Source organism: Salvelinus namaycush, chromosome 20, assembly GCF_016432855.1.
Source record: "Salvelinus namaycush isolate Seneca chromosome 20, SaNama_1.0, whole genome shotgun sequence".
NCBI classification, from domain to species: domain Eukaryota; kingdom Metazoa; phylum Chordata; class Actinopteri; order Salmoniformes; family Salmonidae; genus Salvelinus; species Salvelinus namaycush.
Window position 1 is genome coordinate 42361771 of NC_052326.1, and position 15495 is coordinate 42377265.

Genomic DNA, 15495 nt, shown 5'->3' on the forward strand with positions numbered 1-15495 from the left:
TCCATCATGAATTTTATGCTCTCGAACACAGTCAATGAGAGGCACAATTGTCTACCAATAACTAGGGGGTTTGCTCGACCCATGTGGATGTGACTGAAACGGAGCAAACTTTCTTGCGAGATTTACAAGCTATGACAGATTCAAATAAGAAATCTCTCTCGCCAACCATTGTGATTTCCCGTTTGTGAGTGTGTAAGGATAATATGAAGTTTAGAGAAGAGTTTATTTTGACATTCTAACAAAAAACTCTTAGAAACAATGGAAGCATATTACCACTGCCATGTTGTGAGCCTTGCTGTTAGAATACAACTAACCAGCAACTTTTTGTTTCTCCCTTGACTGCAACAGCCTGCTTTTGACTGCTGTCAATGCTTTAAGAAAGCGCCCAAAGGTTACCAAGAGTTACCGAGTGAGTCGTTCCCACCCGAGTTGTTCCACCCCAGTGTAAGCATGCCACGCCTACACACATGCACGCATGCACACACACTAGTGGAAACGCACGGACTGTGTACAACGCTAGAGTCAGTAGGGAAGATAAAGATGGAGGCGATTTTTCCTCAGATCCCTCAACACAAATAAAACACAAATAAATGCTAAGGGCAGCGGTGGTTCGTTCGGTTTTCCTTTTAAGGAAGTTTTTTTTAGATCCAATCCGGTTGGAGGACTATAGACACAATGCAGAGCCTTCAGATCCAGGACAAACGTCTGGGGAACACTGCATAGATATTACATTATTACATGATGTTATTACATAAAACAAGTGAAAGGCATGGCAACAGCAAACAACTCACCAGGGTGTGAGCTTTACTTGGGTGGAACCTTTCATTAGCTCCCCTGTCTGTAGCTGCGTCATCATAAAACCTCCCAGAGCAACGTGGACCACCCAAAACAAGTTCTGCCTGATCTGTCCATTTTCATCTAGCCCTTTCTATCTTCCATGCTTCATTGTCAACAAACGTTGGCTGAGAACATTCCATGTATTGTACTTTAGATTATATCTTTAAGTGAAAATGCCCGAGAAGCTGGTGTTTGGAGGATATATTGGTCAGATGGAACAGAGTAAATAGGCATTTTAACAATATAGATTTTTTTTAGCTGGTGGTAACTTGTGGAATAGACTCTGTCTGGAATGTGGTTTTAACCAATCAGCATTTAGGATTAGACCCACCCGTTGTATAATTGTCATTAAAACACCTTCACAGATACAAAGTAACAATCACAAATTAAGCTTGAAGGGATAAGGTGCATTGAAGGGGTGTCACACTACAACGGTTCTGAGGATTTCCCCTTAGAATGAAGTAGAATTTGTTCACTTTAAAACACACTCATATCTGTAGTTTACAATAATTTATACTCATTTTGCCCAGGTGCCATACTGTGTCTGGACACTAGGGAGAGCCACCCTGCTAGACAGGCTCTACTCAGTTTAACACTTTTACATATAGTGGTTCCTCATCTTAGAAAATACATTGTTTAAGAAGTTGTCTTCTATCTGAGGAGTCAAGCAAACAAGTTTTGCAATATGGAAGTAGTAAACTGTTTATTAATCAATTAAATCAAAGCTCATATGACCTGGTAGTGTGTAAACATGTTGTTCCACGCGCTTACATAAGGCTTGGCTAATATCCCATCGCTACATTTTCCTGTGTGTTTTCATAGTAGCTACAACAAGGTCTTTGACAATTGTTTTGCATAGAGAGACAGCGTTCGCTGTGCTTGTGTTTGGGTCTCCATTATTTTCTATAATTTCCTCTCCCTCATCCCCCCCTCCAGTTCCCTTGCTCTCTTTCCCCTTCCTCCCTCCTCCCTCTTTTCCTTAGCATACGCTTAGCTCTGCTCTTTCTCTCTCCCCCCAACTATTGCTCCTCTGTAAAAAGGGTGCAGTTTGTGCTAGAGGCTGCATACGACGCTCCCTCTCTCTCATTTTGTCTCGTTCTTTATATCTTTGTCTGTATTTATATGCCTCTCTTTTCTCCCTCATCATGTTCTCTCACTTTCTCCCACTTTTCTCGCTCTCACTGTTTTTTAGTCACTGCAGTTCAGATTCCTAAGCAGTGAGTGTATCAGACACACCCTACTGCTGCCAGACAGACAGACCTTGCAGTAAACCACCTCCGCCCAGACTGCTTTGGCTACACCAATCTCTATTACCATCAATTACATGTCGATTACCTTCACTCCACATAGGATTTGGTCCTCTGTAGCTTAGTTGGTAGAGCATGGCCTGGCAACACCAGGGTCGTCGGTTCAGTTCCTGCTTAGGCAACCTATATGAAATATGTATGCATGTAAGTCTGCTGTGGATAAAAGCGTAAGCTAAATAGCATATAATATTTTATTACTTTATCATCATGGGCAATTCCACAGTAACGGTTCAGATGTTTCACTTTAAAATGTATACCAAACAAAAAACATTGATTTCAAAGTTTAACAAAGCATACAACTCAACACACAATGACTACTTTTAACAATACACAGAACATTTTACAAAAGCACATTTACTGGAATAAGTGTTTAGGTGCAAAGTTTGGTAACAGAATTTCGTTCAAATCTCCCTCAGTTTTTTTGTGTCCACGTTTTCCAAAAACGTAAATATCTGCTCCGAACTAAGATTCAACGATGTCTGCAGATAGAATGGTGTCAGCTATGACATGACAAATGGACTTTGAAAAAATATATATTAGTCATTGAACTACAGTAAGTGAATTGGATTTACACCCGGTAACAGAATTGCTGTAACGAAATGACATCATGGGTCCTTGATCTGTACTACGCAGAAATGCATAAGTATGGATATGAATGTCATTCTCTTCATGGTGATGTATCCTAAATAGGTACACAAAGGTGTAAATATGCAATATCCTACTTTGTGCATATTTCAGTATTATTCTAAACACTGGCTATTATTTTAATGAACTCTGTTCCAAACAAGACCAAATTTGGTTGGTCCGGACCGGACCAAATCGTAACCAAGTTTCACAAGTTTGGACATCAAAGTACAGCACAGTAGAATACAGCACAGCACATAACAGTTAAGTAGATTAGAGTTCAGTACAGTACAATACAGTAAAGTAGAGCATAGTTCAGTACAACACAGTACCTTATCGTGTACTCAAACCTTTTAAATCTGACCCAAAATCAAAGCCTTTGCTGTTCCTTATTTTTAGGAAGGAAAATTGTTTATATATATATATATATATATATATATATATATATATATATATATATATAAACAATTTTCCTATATATATATCCTATATATATAATTTTCCTATATATATATATATATATATAGTGTAACAACCCTGGGTTTATAAGCGCGGAAATCGAATCTGCCGCACGAGCATGCTTTTGCGGTACAGTCGATAGCGCGCCGGACCTCGGGCTAGAAGGTCGAGGGTTCGAGACCTGCTCCCTGCTGTTTCATTACAATATATATGCCTTAATTATAAATAAATAAATAGACTCTTAGCTCTCATTTGACACCCAATTTGACATGCTCCCATGAACCTCACGTTGCTGCTCATGGGACCTTTTACCTGGAAGTGACCTCATTACTTGTTTCTACATGTAGGCTGTTGTATCTGTATTTTTGTGCTGCCGCGCCTACCGCCATATCAGCACTAACACCCAGTCAGAATACCCAGCCCAAACTTTCCCTTACAAATGGAAACTGACGGGTCTTGCTTGTTTTTCCTGGCTACCCTTGTGAAAGGAGGGCAGTGTCCTCTTTCGACCAATCAGGTCCAGGCTGCGTCACTTCCAGGCTGCGTCACTTCCTTGTTGGAAAAGGGGGTGGGGATTGAACAGAATTGACCTGTTTTGTGTGTCAGTCGTATACTTCATCCAAAGTGAATCTAAATTAACCTGGCCTCGGGACAGTTTGGGATTACCCAGATAAATACAGGATACACTCAAATCTATGGTATGTACCTAAACACAGTTTTTCAGTGTGTGTGTGTGTTGTAGTTTTCTCTCTTGGTGCCAGCCCTATCGATTTAGTTTGAGGGTTTGTAATATCACCGAAGTGTCAGACACTTCTGATGAGTGACGTTCTGTTTTATCTTTCATGAGCAGACATATCCACCACATATGTTACTTAAATCACTCAGACGAGACCATGGGCTTCTGATCTGTACATGTCCTTTACATGTTATCGAAGAAACTTGGCAAAGAGCTCAATACAGCTGGACGTGACCTAGGGGAAAATACAGAGATGGATATGCATTGCTTGGAGGCAAATTGTTTAGTCATTCAATTAAACTCTAGCAGACTTGCTGTCATCAGAGTGCTACTGAAGGTGTACATATTGTGATCTGTTAGTGAGATTTTATTTACACATTTACACTCAAAAATATTCTCAACATTCACAGAAATTCAGACAGGGCAGACAACTGGAGCCTTTGAAACTAAGAGCGAGCATAATTTTATTTACACACACACACACAAATTCTGACTGAGCCAGTTACCTTATTGCTGAAGTGACATTTTGAAGTACGAGACGATCCATTGTGAATAATAATATTAATATTAATTATGCTTATGACAACAGGAAGTAGGGTGGTTATAATCTGTGAAACGTTCTAACCGGAATCTGTTCCAAAAACTTCGTAAATAACAAGGTTGCCAACAAACAACGCATACAAAGTTGTATAGCGGCAGAATAAAATACCGGGTAGGGAATGGGCAATTTTGTTAAGTTTTCACTCACCACGTTTATTCCGAAAATTGTCTGTCCTCACTCTGGTAGCCTATGGACAAACATTAAGAATAAGCAACGTGGTGAGTTGATGCCTATTCGGCAGCTAGTTAGCTAGGTGAATTGATCATGCTACTTTTGTATGCGTTGTTTGTTGGCATACTTGTTATTTACGAAGTTTTTTGGAACATTCTTGTTGGAACGTAACACAAATTATACCCACACCAGAAAGTATGCTGTGTTTGACAGAGTCAAATATTACTGAATGACATCTTTGCAAGACAAAGCATACGTCCAGGTAGTCATGGGCCATGTCATGAGCTCTCTCATGTTGAATGCATGTGACCATAGGAGTGCATTCTAGCCATTGATGTCTATTTTCCAATTTACTCCACTATTTACATTAGCGTAGCTATAACACCAACCAAACTAGTATATGACACAACAAGACATCATTGTCCCTAAATAGTTTAGCTAGGCCAGGACTTTGTAGCCTACGCTGGTTAGCCAACTCCTTTGAAATCACTGTAGCAGCTAGCCATGTTGTGATTAGGTTTTGGGTCAATTTCAAAGTAATGACGTACATTGTGCCCAGGTTAGCCAACTGCTTTGGAATTGTAAATGTAACCTTTATTTAACTAGGGAAGTCAGTTAAGAACAAATTCTTATTTACAATGATGTCCTACCCCGGACGACGCTGGGCCAATTGTGGGCCGCCCTATGGGACTCCCAAACACGGCCGGATGAGATACAGCCTGGTTTCGTACCAGGGACTGTAGTGACGCTTCTTGCACTGAGATGCAGTGCCTTAGACCGCTGCGCTTATTGTTTCTAGCTACAGCTTATTTGGAAAGCATTGTGTCAATTCACACCGGTTCACACTGACCGTGGCTTGTGCAGAAAGTAGCCCATCACAACTTTTTCCAACTGATTTGTTGTGTCGATAGCACCTGCTAAATTCAGGGCATCAATGTAGTTGAGAAAAGTAGTAAAACCTTTTGTAGTTCTAGATGGCTAACGTTATATCTTTCAAAAAAGCTGTGGTAGAAAGGATTATCAATACATACTGAGCAGCTCACATTATTGACAAAAGCATGCTACATGGCAGACCAATCCAAACTCAGCTCCCTGGATGTCCAGCTCATCCATTATCTCAGCCAATCATGGCTAGCGGGAAGGTTCCTGACTTTTTCTGTGGCTAAACCAACTAGGCTCGTAATTTAACAATTGTATTCGTATTTACAGATTAAATACAAGTTGAAAGTGAAAGTTCAGAGAAGACATTTCTGCCCAAAAATGCCTCTCCTGTGAAGTAGTGATGTGCGACATATGCCTAGCTTCCTGAAATGGTTCACAAATATTTTCAGTTTTGAGTAAATAGTTTCCGTTGCAAACATTTGACTTATGACTACACACCAGGTGGCAGTATGCACCCTTTCAGTTTGTTTACCAAGACCATAGAAGTAGAAGAAAATGTACTACTTTAAAATGGAGATGGCCTCAATGTCGCTGCCCAGGCTCTCACACACGCCATAATGGGACCAATACAATGTTACGTCCTATAACTATCTCTATGGAACAACCCTATTTCCTACCAGTTACAGACTGACGTGACTATATTATTAACTAGGGCCAGGACAACACCAGTATCGCAATAGTTTTTCCATGGCAAAAATGAAAACACGAAGCAGATCACATTCTTTGCTGCTTTAATAACCTGCTGTATATAAAACATTGTGTGCTATAGCTTGGAAAATAATTCAATGTGACTGGATGACAAGATAATGATGATTGTTTCCAACATTAGGGCTGTTTTCCTAAGGATGTTAAATCCACTTCGTGTTTTGTTTCCTTGCCATGATACTAACGAGTATCTCTACTGGTATCGTCCCGGCCCTAATATTACTCTCAGCAGCCCATTGGCTCCTGAGCAGCTCATTGGCTCTTATGTCATGCTGGCTGCCCCTGTATTCAGCAGCGGTGCCCTCTTAAACGTTGCTCTGACGTTTCTGTGCCACCATTTCATATACACTCTCCTCGGGTGTGGCTATGACTCTGACATTGTTTTGAATGGAGGGGTGTGTGTGTGTGTGTACGTGCGTATAGATAGGCAACGGTTTAAACTGGTTTCAGGGTAACTGGCCCTTAACACAGCCCCATGTCTATTTTGGCCCATGGTCACTTTTTGGTTGCGGGTGCCGGTAGCTCCCTGGCTTCCCAGAAGCAGTGTCACTGTCACGCTGATATTGGTGTCTAGTTATCAGCTGGAACTGTATGCTTGTTGTTCACTGGTTGCTATCCACCGTAACTATAACCCTTAGCTTTACACTGCGGTTCACTACTGTGTGTGTGTATGTGTGTGTGTGTGTGTACTTGTTCATCTGTTCGTTCACCCGCACCCGCCCGCAATTGCTAATCACCCTTCAGCAATCGCCCGACTACATGTGATTTAAAGTGAAAATTTGAGGTCCGCTAAAATAGAAAATGAGCTGTACAGTCAGATGCCGGAACAATTTTTTGACAGGGGGTGTGGGATTATTTCTTTTTTAAGCCTAATTTAGATAAGACTATGTTTCTGCTCATAATTTCCGACATTTGGTAGACTATTTGTTAGTAAACTTGTCTATAATTCGATCACAGGTGGCCGGTGGCACCAGAATTGGGGAGGATGGGTGGTTGGAACTAGAGGTCGACCGATTATGATTTTTCAACGCCGATACCGATACCGATTATTGGAGGACCAAAAAAGCCGATACCGATTAATCGTCCGATTAAAAAAAAAAAAAATGTATTTGTAATAATGACAATTACAACAATACTGAATGAACACTTATTTTAACTTAATATAATACATCAATAAAATCAATTTAGCCTCAAGTAAATAATGAAACATGTTCAATTTGGTTTAAATAATGCAAAAACAAAGTGTTGGAGAAGAAAGTAAAAGTGCAATATGTGCTATGTAAGAAAGCTAACGTTTGAGTTCCTTGCTCAGAACATGTGAAAGCTGGTGGTTCCTTTTAACACGAGTCTTCAATATTCCCAGGTAAGAAGTTTTAGGTTGTAGTTATTATAGGAATTATAGGACTATTTCCCTCTATACCATTTGTATTTCATTAACCTTTGACTATTAGATGTTCTTATAGGCACTTTAGTATTGCCAGTGTAACAGTATAGCTTCCGTCCCTCTCCTCGCTCCTCCCTGGGCTCAAACCAGCAACACAACGACAACAGCCACCATCGAAGCAGCGTTACCCATGCAGAGCAAGGGGAACACCTACTAGAAGGCTCAGAGCGAGTGACGTTTGAAACGCTATTAGCGCGCGCTAACTAGCTAGCCATTTCACTTCGGTTACACCAGCCTCATCTCGGGAGTTGATAGGCTTGAAGTCATAAACAGCGCAATGCTTGACGCACAACGAAGAGCTGCTGACAAAACGCACAAAAGTGCTGTTTGAATGAATGTTTACGCGCCTGCTTCTGCCTACCACCGCTCAGTCAGATACTTAGATACTTGTATGCTCAGTCAGATTATATGTAACGCAGGACACGCTAGATAATATCTAGTAATATCATCAACCATGTGTAATTAACTAGTGATTATGATTGATTGTTTTTTATAAGATAAGTTTAATGCTAGCTAGCAACTTACCTTGGCTTACTGCATTCGTGTAACAGGCAGTCTTCTTGTGGAGTGCAAAGAGAGAGAGGCAGGTCGTTATTGCGTTGGACTAGTTAACTGTAAGGTTGCAAGATTGGATCCCCCGAGCTGACAAGGTGAGAATCTGTCGTTCTGCCCCTGAACAGGCAGTTAACCCACCGTTCCTAGGCCGTCCTTGAAAATAAGAATGTGTTCTTAACTGACTTGCCTAGTTAAATAAAGGTATATATAAAAATAAAAAAAATCGTCAAATCGTCGCCCAAAAATACCGATTTCTGATTGTTATGAAAACTTGAAATCGTCCCTAATTAATCGGCCATTCCGATTAATCGGTCGACCTCTAGTTGTAACGGAATAAATGAAATGGTATTGAACGCATCAAACACATGGTTTCCAAGTGTTTTTTACCATTCCATTAACTCTATTCCAGCCAATATTATGAGCCGTCCTCCCCTCAGCAGCCTCCTGTGAATTACATGCATGCAGCTTCTCTTCTGTTATTAGCCTACTTATTGCCCTAGAAGACAAAATAAATCCTTGCCCACCAGAAAAATAGGTACATCAATGTACATACATCAATATAATTATTGTTTGAATTTAGTTGACATCAATGAAGTTCTCTTTCATCTCTGCTTCTCTCACACAGCAAAGATGTTTAGGGACCAGGGAGAAAATGCAATAACAAACGGAAAGGTTTTCTGTGCAAAAATTCCAGATGGCAGTTTTAAGGGAATTAAAAGCTGTGAAAACGACCCAACATGTTTCTGATAAGATTTCCATTCGGCCTGGATGCATATTTTATGTGGTTGAAATACTATCAGCTTTTATGATGCTGATAAAGATAAGCACCGCGATCTTTACATTTGGGCCCTAACCGCGCATTCATTCTCTCATTGATGCTGAAAAAATGTATTATATTTCTCCACTCCTGTTCCCGAGTCAATGTACATTTGGTGTATAATTTTACTGCAAGAAATGCTTAATTCTGCAGGAGTTAATATTAAGGCTATGTGAGACGTTATAGACCTACAGTCAGTGTGCATTTGTTAATTACTGTTCCATTTAACCAATCTGAACATTAGTGTACCATTGACGTCCCATCTTGTGACTGTCAAATTTGTACAGCGCCTCACAATCATCACACAACATCTTTATCCAACATTAGGCTACTGTTCTGGCCACCTTTTCTTTATTTTCAACTCCATTTAGCAGATTTTCTCGTATTGAATTAAACTCCGACATTGTACTTTTTTGCCTCAGTGGATCAACGTAAATTTTTTCTGCCCAGGTTCCCAAAAGCATTTGGCGTGTATTTGCCGCGCGTACAGTTAGGCCCTAAAGCTTAGGCTTACACACTGACGCCAGATAAAAATAATGAAAGAAAATCTTCAAAGTAGCCTATAGATATGAATGATACACTTATGGATTTTCAATGCATTGTTTTCTCTTTATTCAAGTCCGCCCTTCATTCACACAATATTTCATGACCCTAAACCCACCCGCGGAGACTCCAGGTTATGAGTCAACCTGCGCATCACTAGTATGTACGTATGTATGTACTTACACAGTAATTATACATTACCCCTCTGCCCTCAGAACAGCCTCAATTCATTGGGGCATGGACTCTACAACTGTGGTTCTCAACTGGTGTTGCCTCGGTACCCAAATTTAACCAGGTTGTCTCAGTCGTGATCCAATATTCAAGATTTTTTTTATTTGCCAAAATGGAATCTGGAAAATTATTTTTAATGCTATGTTGATAGTAAATTTACCAATCATATGACAAGGGAACAACAGTCCCACCTTATCATTGTCAATAATAATTACATTTTTCCCATTTTCTTGATGAAGAATGTGAAGCACACTGGTTTGATACCAGAAAATCAACCAAATCCACTAAACAACACTGCTAATAATTCTAAATTGAAAATACTGTGATTGAAAAAATACATATATTATAAAAAAAATATAGGTTCATTAACATGTCTACACACGTTCTACCGGATTTTAGTCATTTAAGTTCAGACTGGAGAATTTTTCCTTAAAATATATATTTTTTTACTCAGACACACGCAGCCCAGTAAAAACCTCCCATGACCCACCAGTTGAGTATTGCTGCTCTGCAAAGTGTTGAAAGTATTCCACAGGGTTACTGGCCCATGTTGACTCCAGTGCTTCCCACAGTTGTCAAGTTGGCTGGATTTCGTTTAGGTGGTGGACCATTCTTGATCTACACGCAAACTGTTGAGTGTGAAAAACCCAGCAGCGTAGCAGTTCTTGAGAAGAAATCATGGTAAGACTTGAGCATCCAGGTATAATGCATTATGACTTGTCATGACCCCTTTATAATGTCATATAAGCATCTCACAATGACCCGGACAAAATAACAGCCAGTTTGAGACATTTGATCAATTATAATAACATATACAACCTTGTTATAACACATTACAAAGGCTCATACACAAGTTATAAAGCATTAGACCTGGATTTTGTGTTACTGAAATGATTCTATCTGTCATGTACTGAGTGTGTACAAGAACAGTTTATTGACTGTAAACAATGGCCTGTCATGGAGGCTAGCATTTAACATGTTAGTCTTGGTTACCTCAGACCTGGTGACTTTGGAATGAGGAATGTAGGAATGTTGCAATTACGTTGGATGCAGATTAGAGAACGACCAATATGGATTTTTTTAGGGCCGATGTCAATAACGATTTTTGGGGGTCAAGGAGGCCAATGGATGATATTTTAGGCTGATATTCAACATCATAATATATATATATATATTTTAATTACACTTTTCCAGCGACAGCCATGTATGCATTAATGCACCAATTTTAAAATAAAACAATGTTTTTATCAAAGTAGAATGTAATCTAACTTCATAACATAATGGTAGTACTTTTATTTGAATGGTAAACTCTTGATTAACTGGGTCAATAAAGATGGCATAGGCCTACTCACAATACAGGTGGATGTATATTCAATAGGAGTGTGTGCATGCATTGAGGTATTGAGTCTATGGTGCTACAGGTGATAAACAATCTGTTTGCCTTCCATTGGGACTTATATTAGCCTACTGATCAATACATTTGCATAGAAACGTCACTCCAACATGTCATGTCTGTATGACATCATACTGATTAGAAGTACAACCAATCCTAAACTGCATAACCTTATCTGAGGGTAAAACATGGTTTATTTTGCTCACCAGATTCTGATCAAGTGTTCCTCCAGCTCACCTGAGACTCACCAAAAGTCTCAGTGTTAATCTATCTATCTGCGTCAGAGAACGACCAAGCTCCATTTCGGGCTGATGTTGGCCTTTTCTAATCTATCAGCCCACTACATAGCAAAACTACTGGTATGCCAGCCACCACTCACCGCCTGAGCACTACACAATGCAGAATGTCTAGCTTGGAAAATCAGCAGCAAACTAGCTCATTCTCAAAAAGAAAGGTGCAGTATTGCACCACATGCACCATTTTTGGCAACGAGCCATTTGACTTGAGGTGTAACGCTAGATATTATACTGGAGTGCTGATCTGACCAGCAGCAACTGTATCTGTAAATTTAAAGTTTATTGTCGGAATATAAATATATATATATAGCATATAAGTAAAGACTGGCAATAGGTTTAGCTATCTAAGAATCTTCCTGTATGTTTATGGACCAAGAAAGCTATAGATCAGCGTGAATGTGTCGTGAATCGTCGTTTCAACTTTTTTAGAATAAAAAAAATATACGATCACGGAAAACAAAAACTACTACTTTCAGAAGCATCCGTGATCACAAGTCGTGTAGTTATGTTGGACTCCTTTGCATTGAATTGGTGTTCTTTTATATTCTCAAACTAACAGCAGTGCCTATACAGTAACAGTGTTTTGGTACTGTCTGATTAGCAATGATAGCGGTTTTGCTACTATTTGTTTTGATGGAATAATGTCTGGTTAGCTCATTGCTAATCAATAGTCGTGTTTTTCAACTTTCTGATAAGCAGTAGTGCAGACGTTTTGTCACTTTGGTTATGGTAACAATGTTTGGCCTTTAACGTCAGTAGTGTTTTAGCAGCAGTAACAACAATGTCTAGTCAGTAAAAAATGTGAATACTGGGTTAGACTAATGAAGTATGCCTACCTTCAATAGTTGAGACTCAGTCTCCTATCACAATCAGCAGTAAAAGTGCCTGCTACTGGCATTTTATGACACTGTTTAGGTTGGAATCTGATAGTTGCATTGATGTGGTTGGCTGGTTTCACCTGTACTGTCACGGTTGTCACGGAGACGATGCCTGAGTGCATGCTCTTATGCTGACTGGTTACCTGCCCTGTATTCTCTACCCTCCCAATGCATTGCGTGGTTCTTCATGGGTGTGTGTTGTAAGATTGATTGTTGTTAATCTATCTGCCTCTAATATAGTGTCTGGGTAGTTAGGTGAGCTAGCCTAACCTGTCTAGCTAGTAGTTACCCCTCAGAGCCTGGTACCTCTCTAGGTTTCTTCCTAGGTTCCTAGTTTTTCCTAGCCACTGTGCTTCTACATCTGCATTGCTTGCTGTTTGGGGTTTTAGACTGGGTTTCTGTATAGCACTTAGTGACATCTGCTGATGTAAAAAGGGCTTTATAAATGCATTTGATTGATTGATAGTTAGCTCACCAGAGGTGAAAATGCATGGATATTGGCCAAGTGTGCAATGTAAATAATAATAATAATCTTGTTTTGTCTTGGGGGAATAAATAAAACCTAAATGCTGTTCATCATTACCGTTGTGTAGTGAGTCCAACTGATCTTTCACTTGACTTGACAAATACGTCTTTTGAGCGTGTACTTTTTGACACTGAATAAAGGGTTTGTGTTACATTAGAAATGAGAAGTGTGGTTTGTTTTTACACACACAAAAAAAACACTTCCTGTGTTGTGTGCTGTTGGTTGAAAGACAAGATGAGAAAGCTGGCAGTGAGACTGCCATGTTCCTTGGCTGCCATGATCAAATGACTTCAAGTGCAGCCAAATAAATGCCTTTCATAAAAAAAATATATTTTGTGTTTGTTTTCCACCTCAACAAAGTATTTGTTTTTATCAACCATAGTCTGCAATTCAATTTAAAGTAAACATGGGTAATATTTCAACAGCATTTAAATAGAGGTCTCTGGGATATTTTGTCAACATAGAGATAGACACAGATAGAATTAGTATTATCTCTTTGGTTTCCAAAAGATGAGCCAGTCAGTATGCCCCTGTGCCACGCCAAGACACCGCCCTTTCTTTGTCTATCCTGTAATTTGCCTGCAGATTCTGGTGTGTTGCCTAGCGCCCAAATATTTATCCAAAAGGAGGGCATCGTGACTCGTCAGCCTACTTTCCGCCCCTCCCTTGCTACTTCCTCCAAACCCGAGTGGGGACTTGTTCCAATATTTTAAAGATGCATCCTTCCTTCTTTCCTTCCTTCCCTTCCTTCTTTGATGTTCATTACTGATCATCACTAACTGATCAACACACGATTGGGCTGGTGAAAAACAGCAGGCTGTTAACCATGATTTCACTTATCTAATCCTGAACAAATCAGTGATTGCCTCAAGGAAAGGAGGGAGGAAAGCATTTATAAGGTATTTGAACGTGGCCTAGGCCTAATTTGTCTTAGTATTGGCTGAAGGGCAAGGTCACTGCCTTGCTAAAGCTCTTAACCAGATTTCAACAAGGTTTTTGTCAAGTGTGTCAACACCACTGTCCTCCCACTGGACATAGTTTAAGTAATATCGTCAGAGTGAACAACAGTAATCGTCTCCAAGTAGTGTAGTATGGCAAAATAGTTTGTCTGAATACTATAGTACAGTATTACACTAGTAAGAATTTAGTATGGAGTTTGACTAGTAAGACCACAACCTCTCTGTCACACTAACTCTCTCTCTCAATCTGTCTCTCTGTCTGACTGTCTTTATCTCCCAGCCATCTCTCTGTAACATGTAGAATTATTCTGAGCCGGCATGACTGGTTGGTTCGCTCTGAAACTTAAAGATACAGTACTTTTCAGGGCATGACACACTCACACACATTCTTGGGAATAAGAAATACATTCTGCTAGCCAGTATGGGTGGAGAGGGTGTAAGCATCTTGCCCTGTGGCTCAACACCACTGAAAGGGCACTGTTTAACATACTCCACCTTGTTTCTGCGTTTCTCAAACCTGCAATGTTTGTAACTAACTATCACTGCTTCAGTCACAATGTGTACATTCCATATACAAAACACAGTGGGAAATGGGATCCACCTAGTTATGTAATATTATGAGAAACGGCGGTATAGAAGTCCTTAGACAAACTGTTTTGATCAAATTATATGGCACATACACACACACACACCAGTGTTTCCCCTATATTCATTTAGCAGCAGTGGCCAACCGCTAGTGAATATACGTAGAATCATTGGTCATTTTATCAATGGAACAGGATTGCTACATGTGATGTTTCTCTTGTCATGGAGAATGTGTTTGAGGAAATGGTACTGCATCATTCATTATTTTCTCTAGACATTTGAGCAGCATGGAATGTTTTTTTTTCAAGCCAGGATTATGCATTATGGTATCAATGATTCTGACAATGATCAAGTCTGTGTTTTCTGCTATGAGTGATAATGATTCCTGTTATTATTATTTTTTTTCTCTCTCTCTCCAGTCGCAGCCTAGACAGTACTCACCCACTTCAGTGGCACAGGTTGCTGTGAATCCAGCACAATTTGAGGTAACGTCAACACACACATACACACCTCTTCCTTTGCTCAGTCCATAGCCTGCAGTCACCTTTTCTTTGGGATAGGTCTTAGTCCAATCTGGCTTCTAGTCTATTTGACCCCTTCTTTGGGCGATATTTGGTACTGTTAGTGTCTTTCCTGTTTCAACAGAGTAGCGTTGTTCAGTGTGGCCTAATCAGGCAAAGGATTTGTCACACCCAAATCTGCAGGGAGTGGAACTAGTGATGCACCGATATTACATTTTTGGCCGATACCAATATCCAATATTTTCCTTGCCAAAAAACAATACTGATAACAGATATTACATTTTTTGTGTGGCCTTTTAAGCTTTCTAGTACGGTTAAATAGTTAACACACACACATGGACGCAGCAGTCTAAGGCACTGCATCA

The 15495-nt window shown here is 39.9% G+C and overlaps 1 protein-coding gene across 18 annotated transcripts in view; it reads left to right on the plus strand.

The window, feature by feature from the left end:
• The window catches only part of cast (calpastatin), a 57168-nt gene that overhangs the window by 8951 nt on the left and 32722 nt on the right, over window positions 1-15495 (plus strand). For 16 of the 18 annotated variants that reach the window (XM_039016339.1, XM_039016343.1, XM_039016353.1 and 13 more), the window contains exon 2: window positions 15029-15094. In XM_039016339.1, coding sequence (XP_038872267.1) covers window positions 15029-15094 — 66 coding nt within the window. Of the gene's footprint in view, window positions 1-3803; window positions 3926-15028; window positions 15095-15495 lie in introns of those variants that run through there. The other 2 variants (XM_039016340.1, XM_039016357.1) reach the window with 1 other exon arrangement.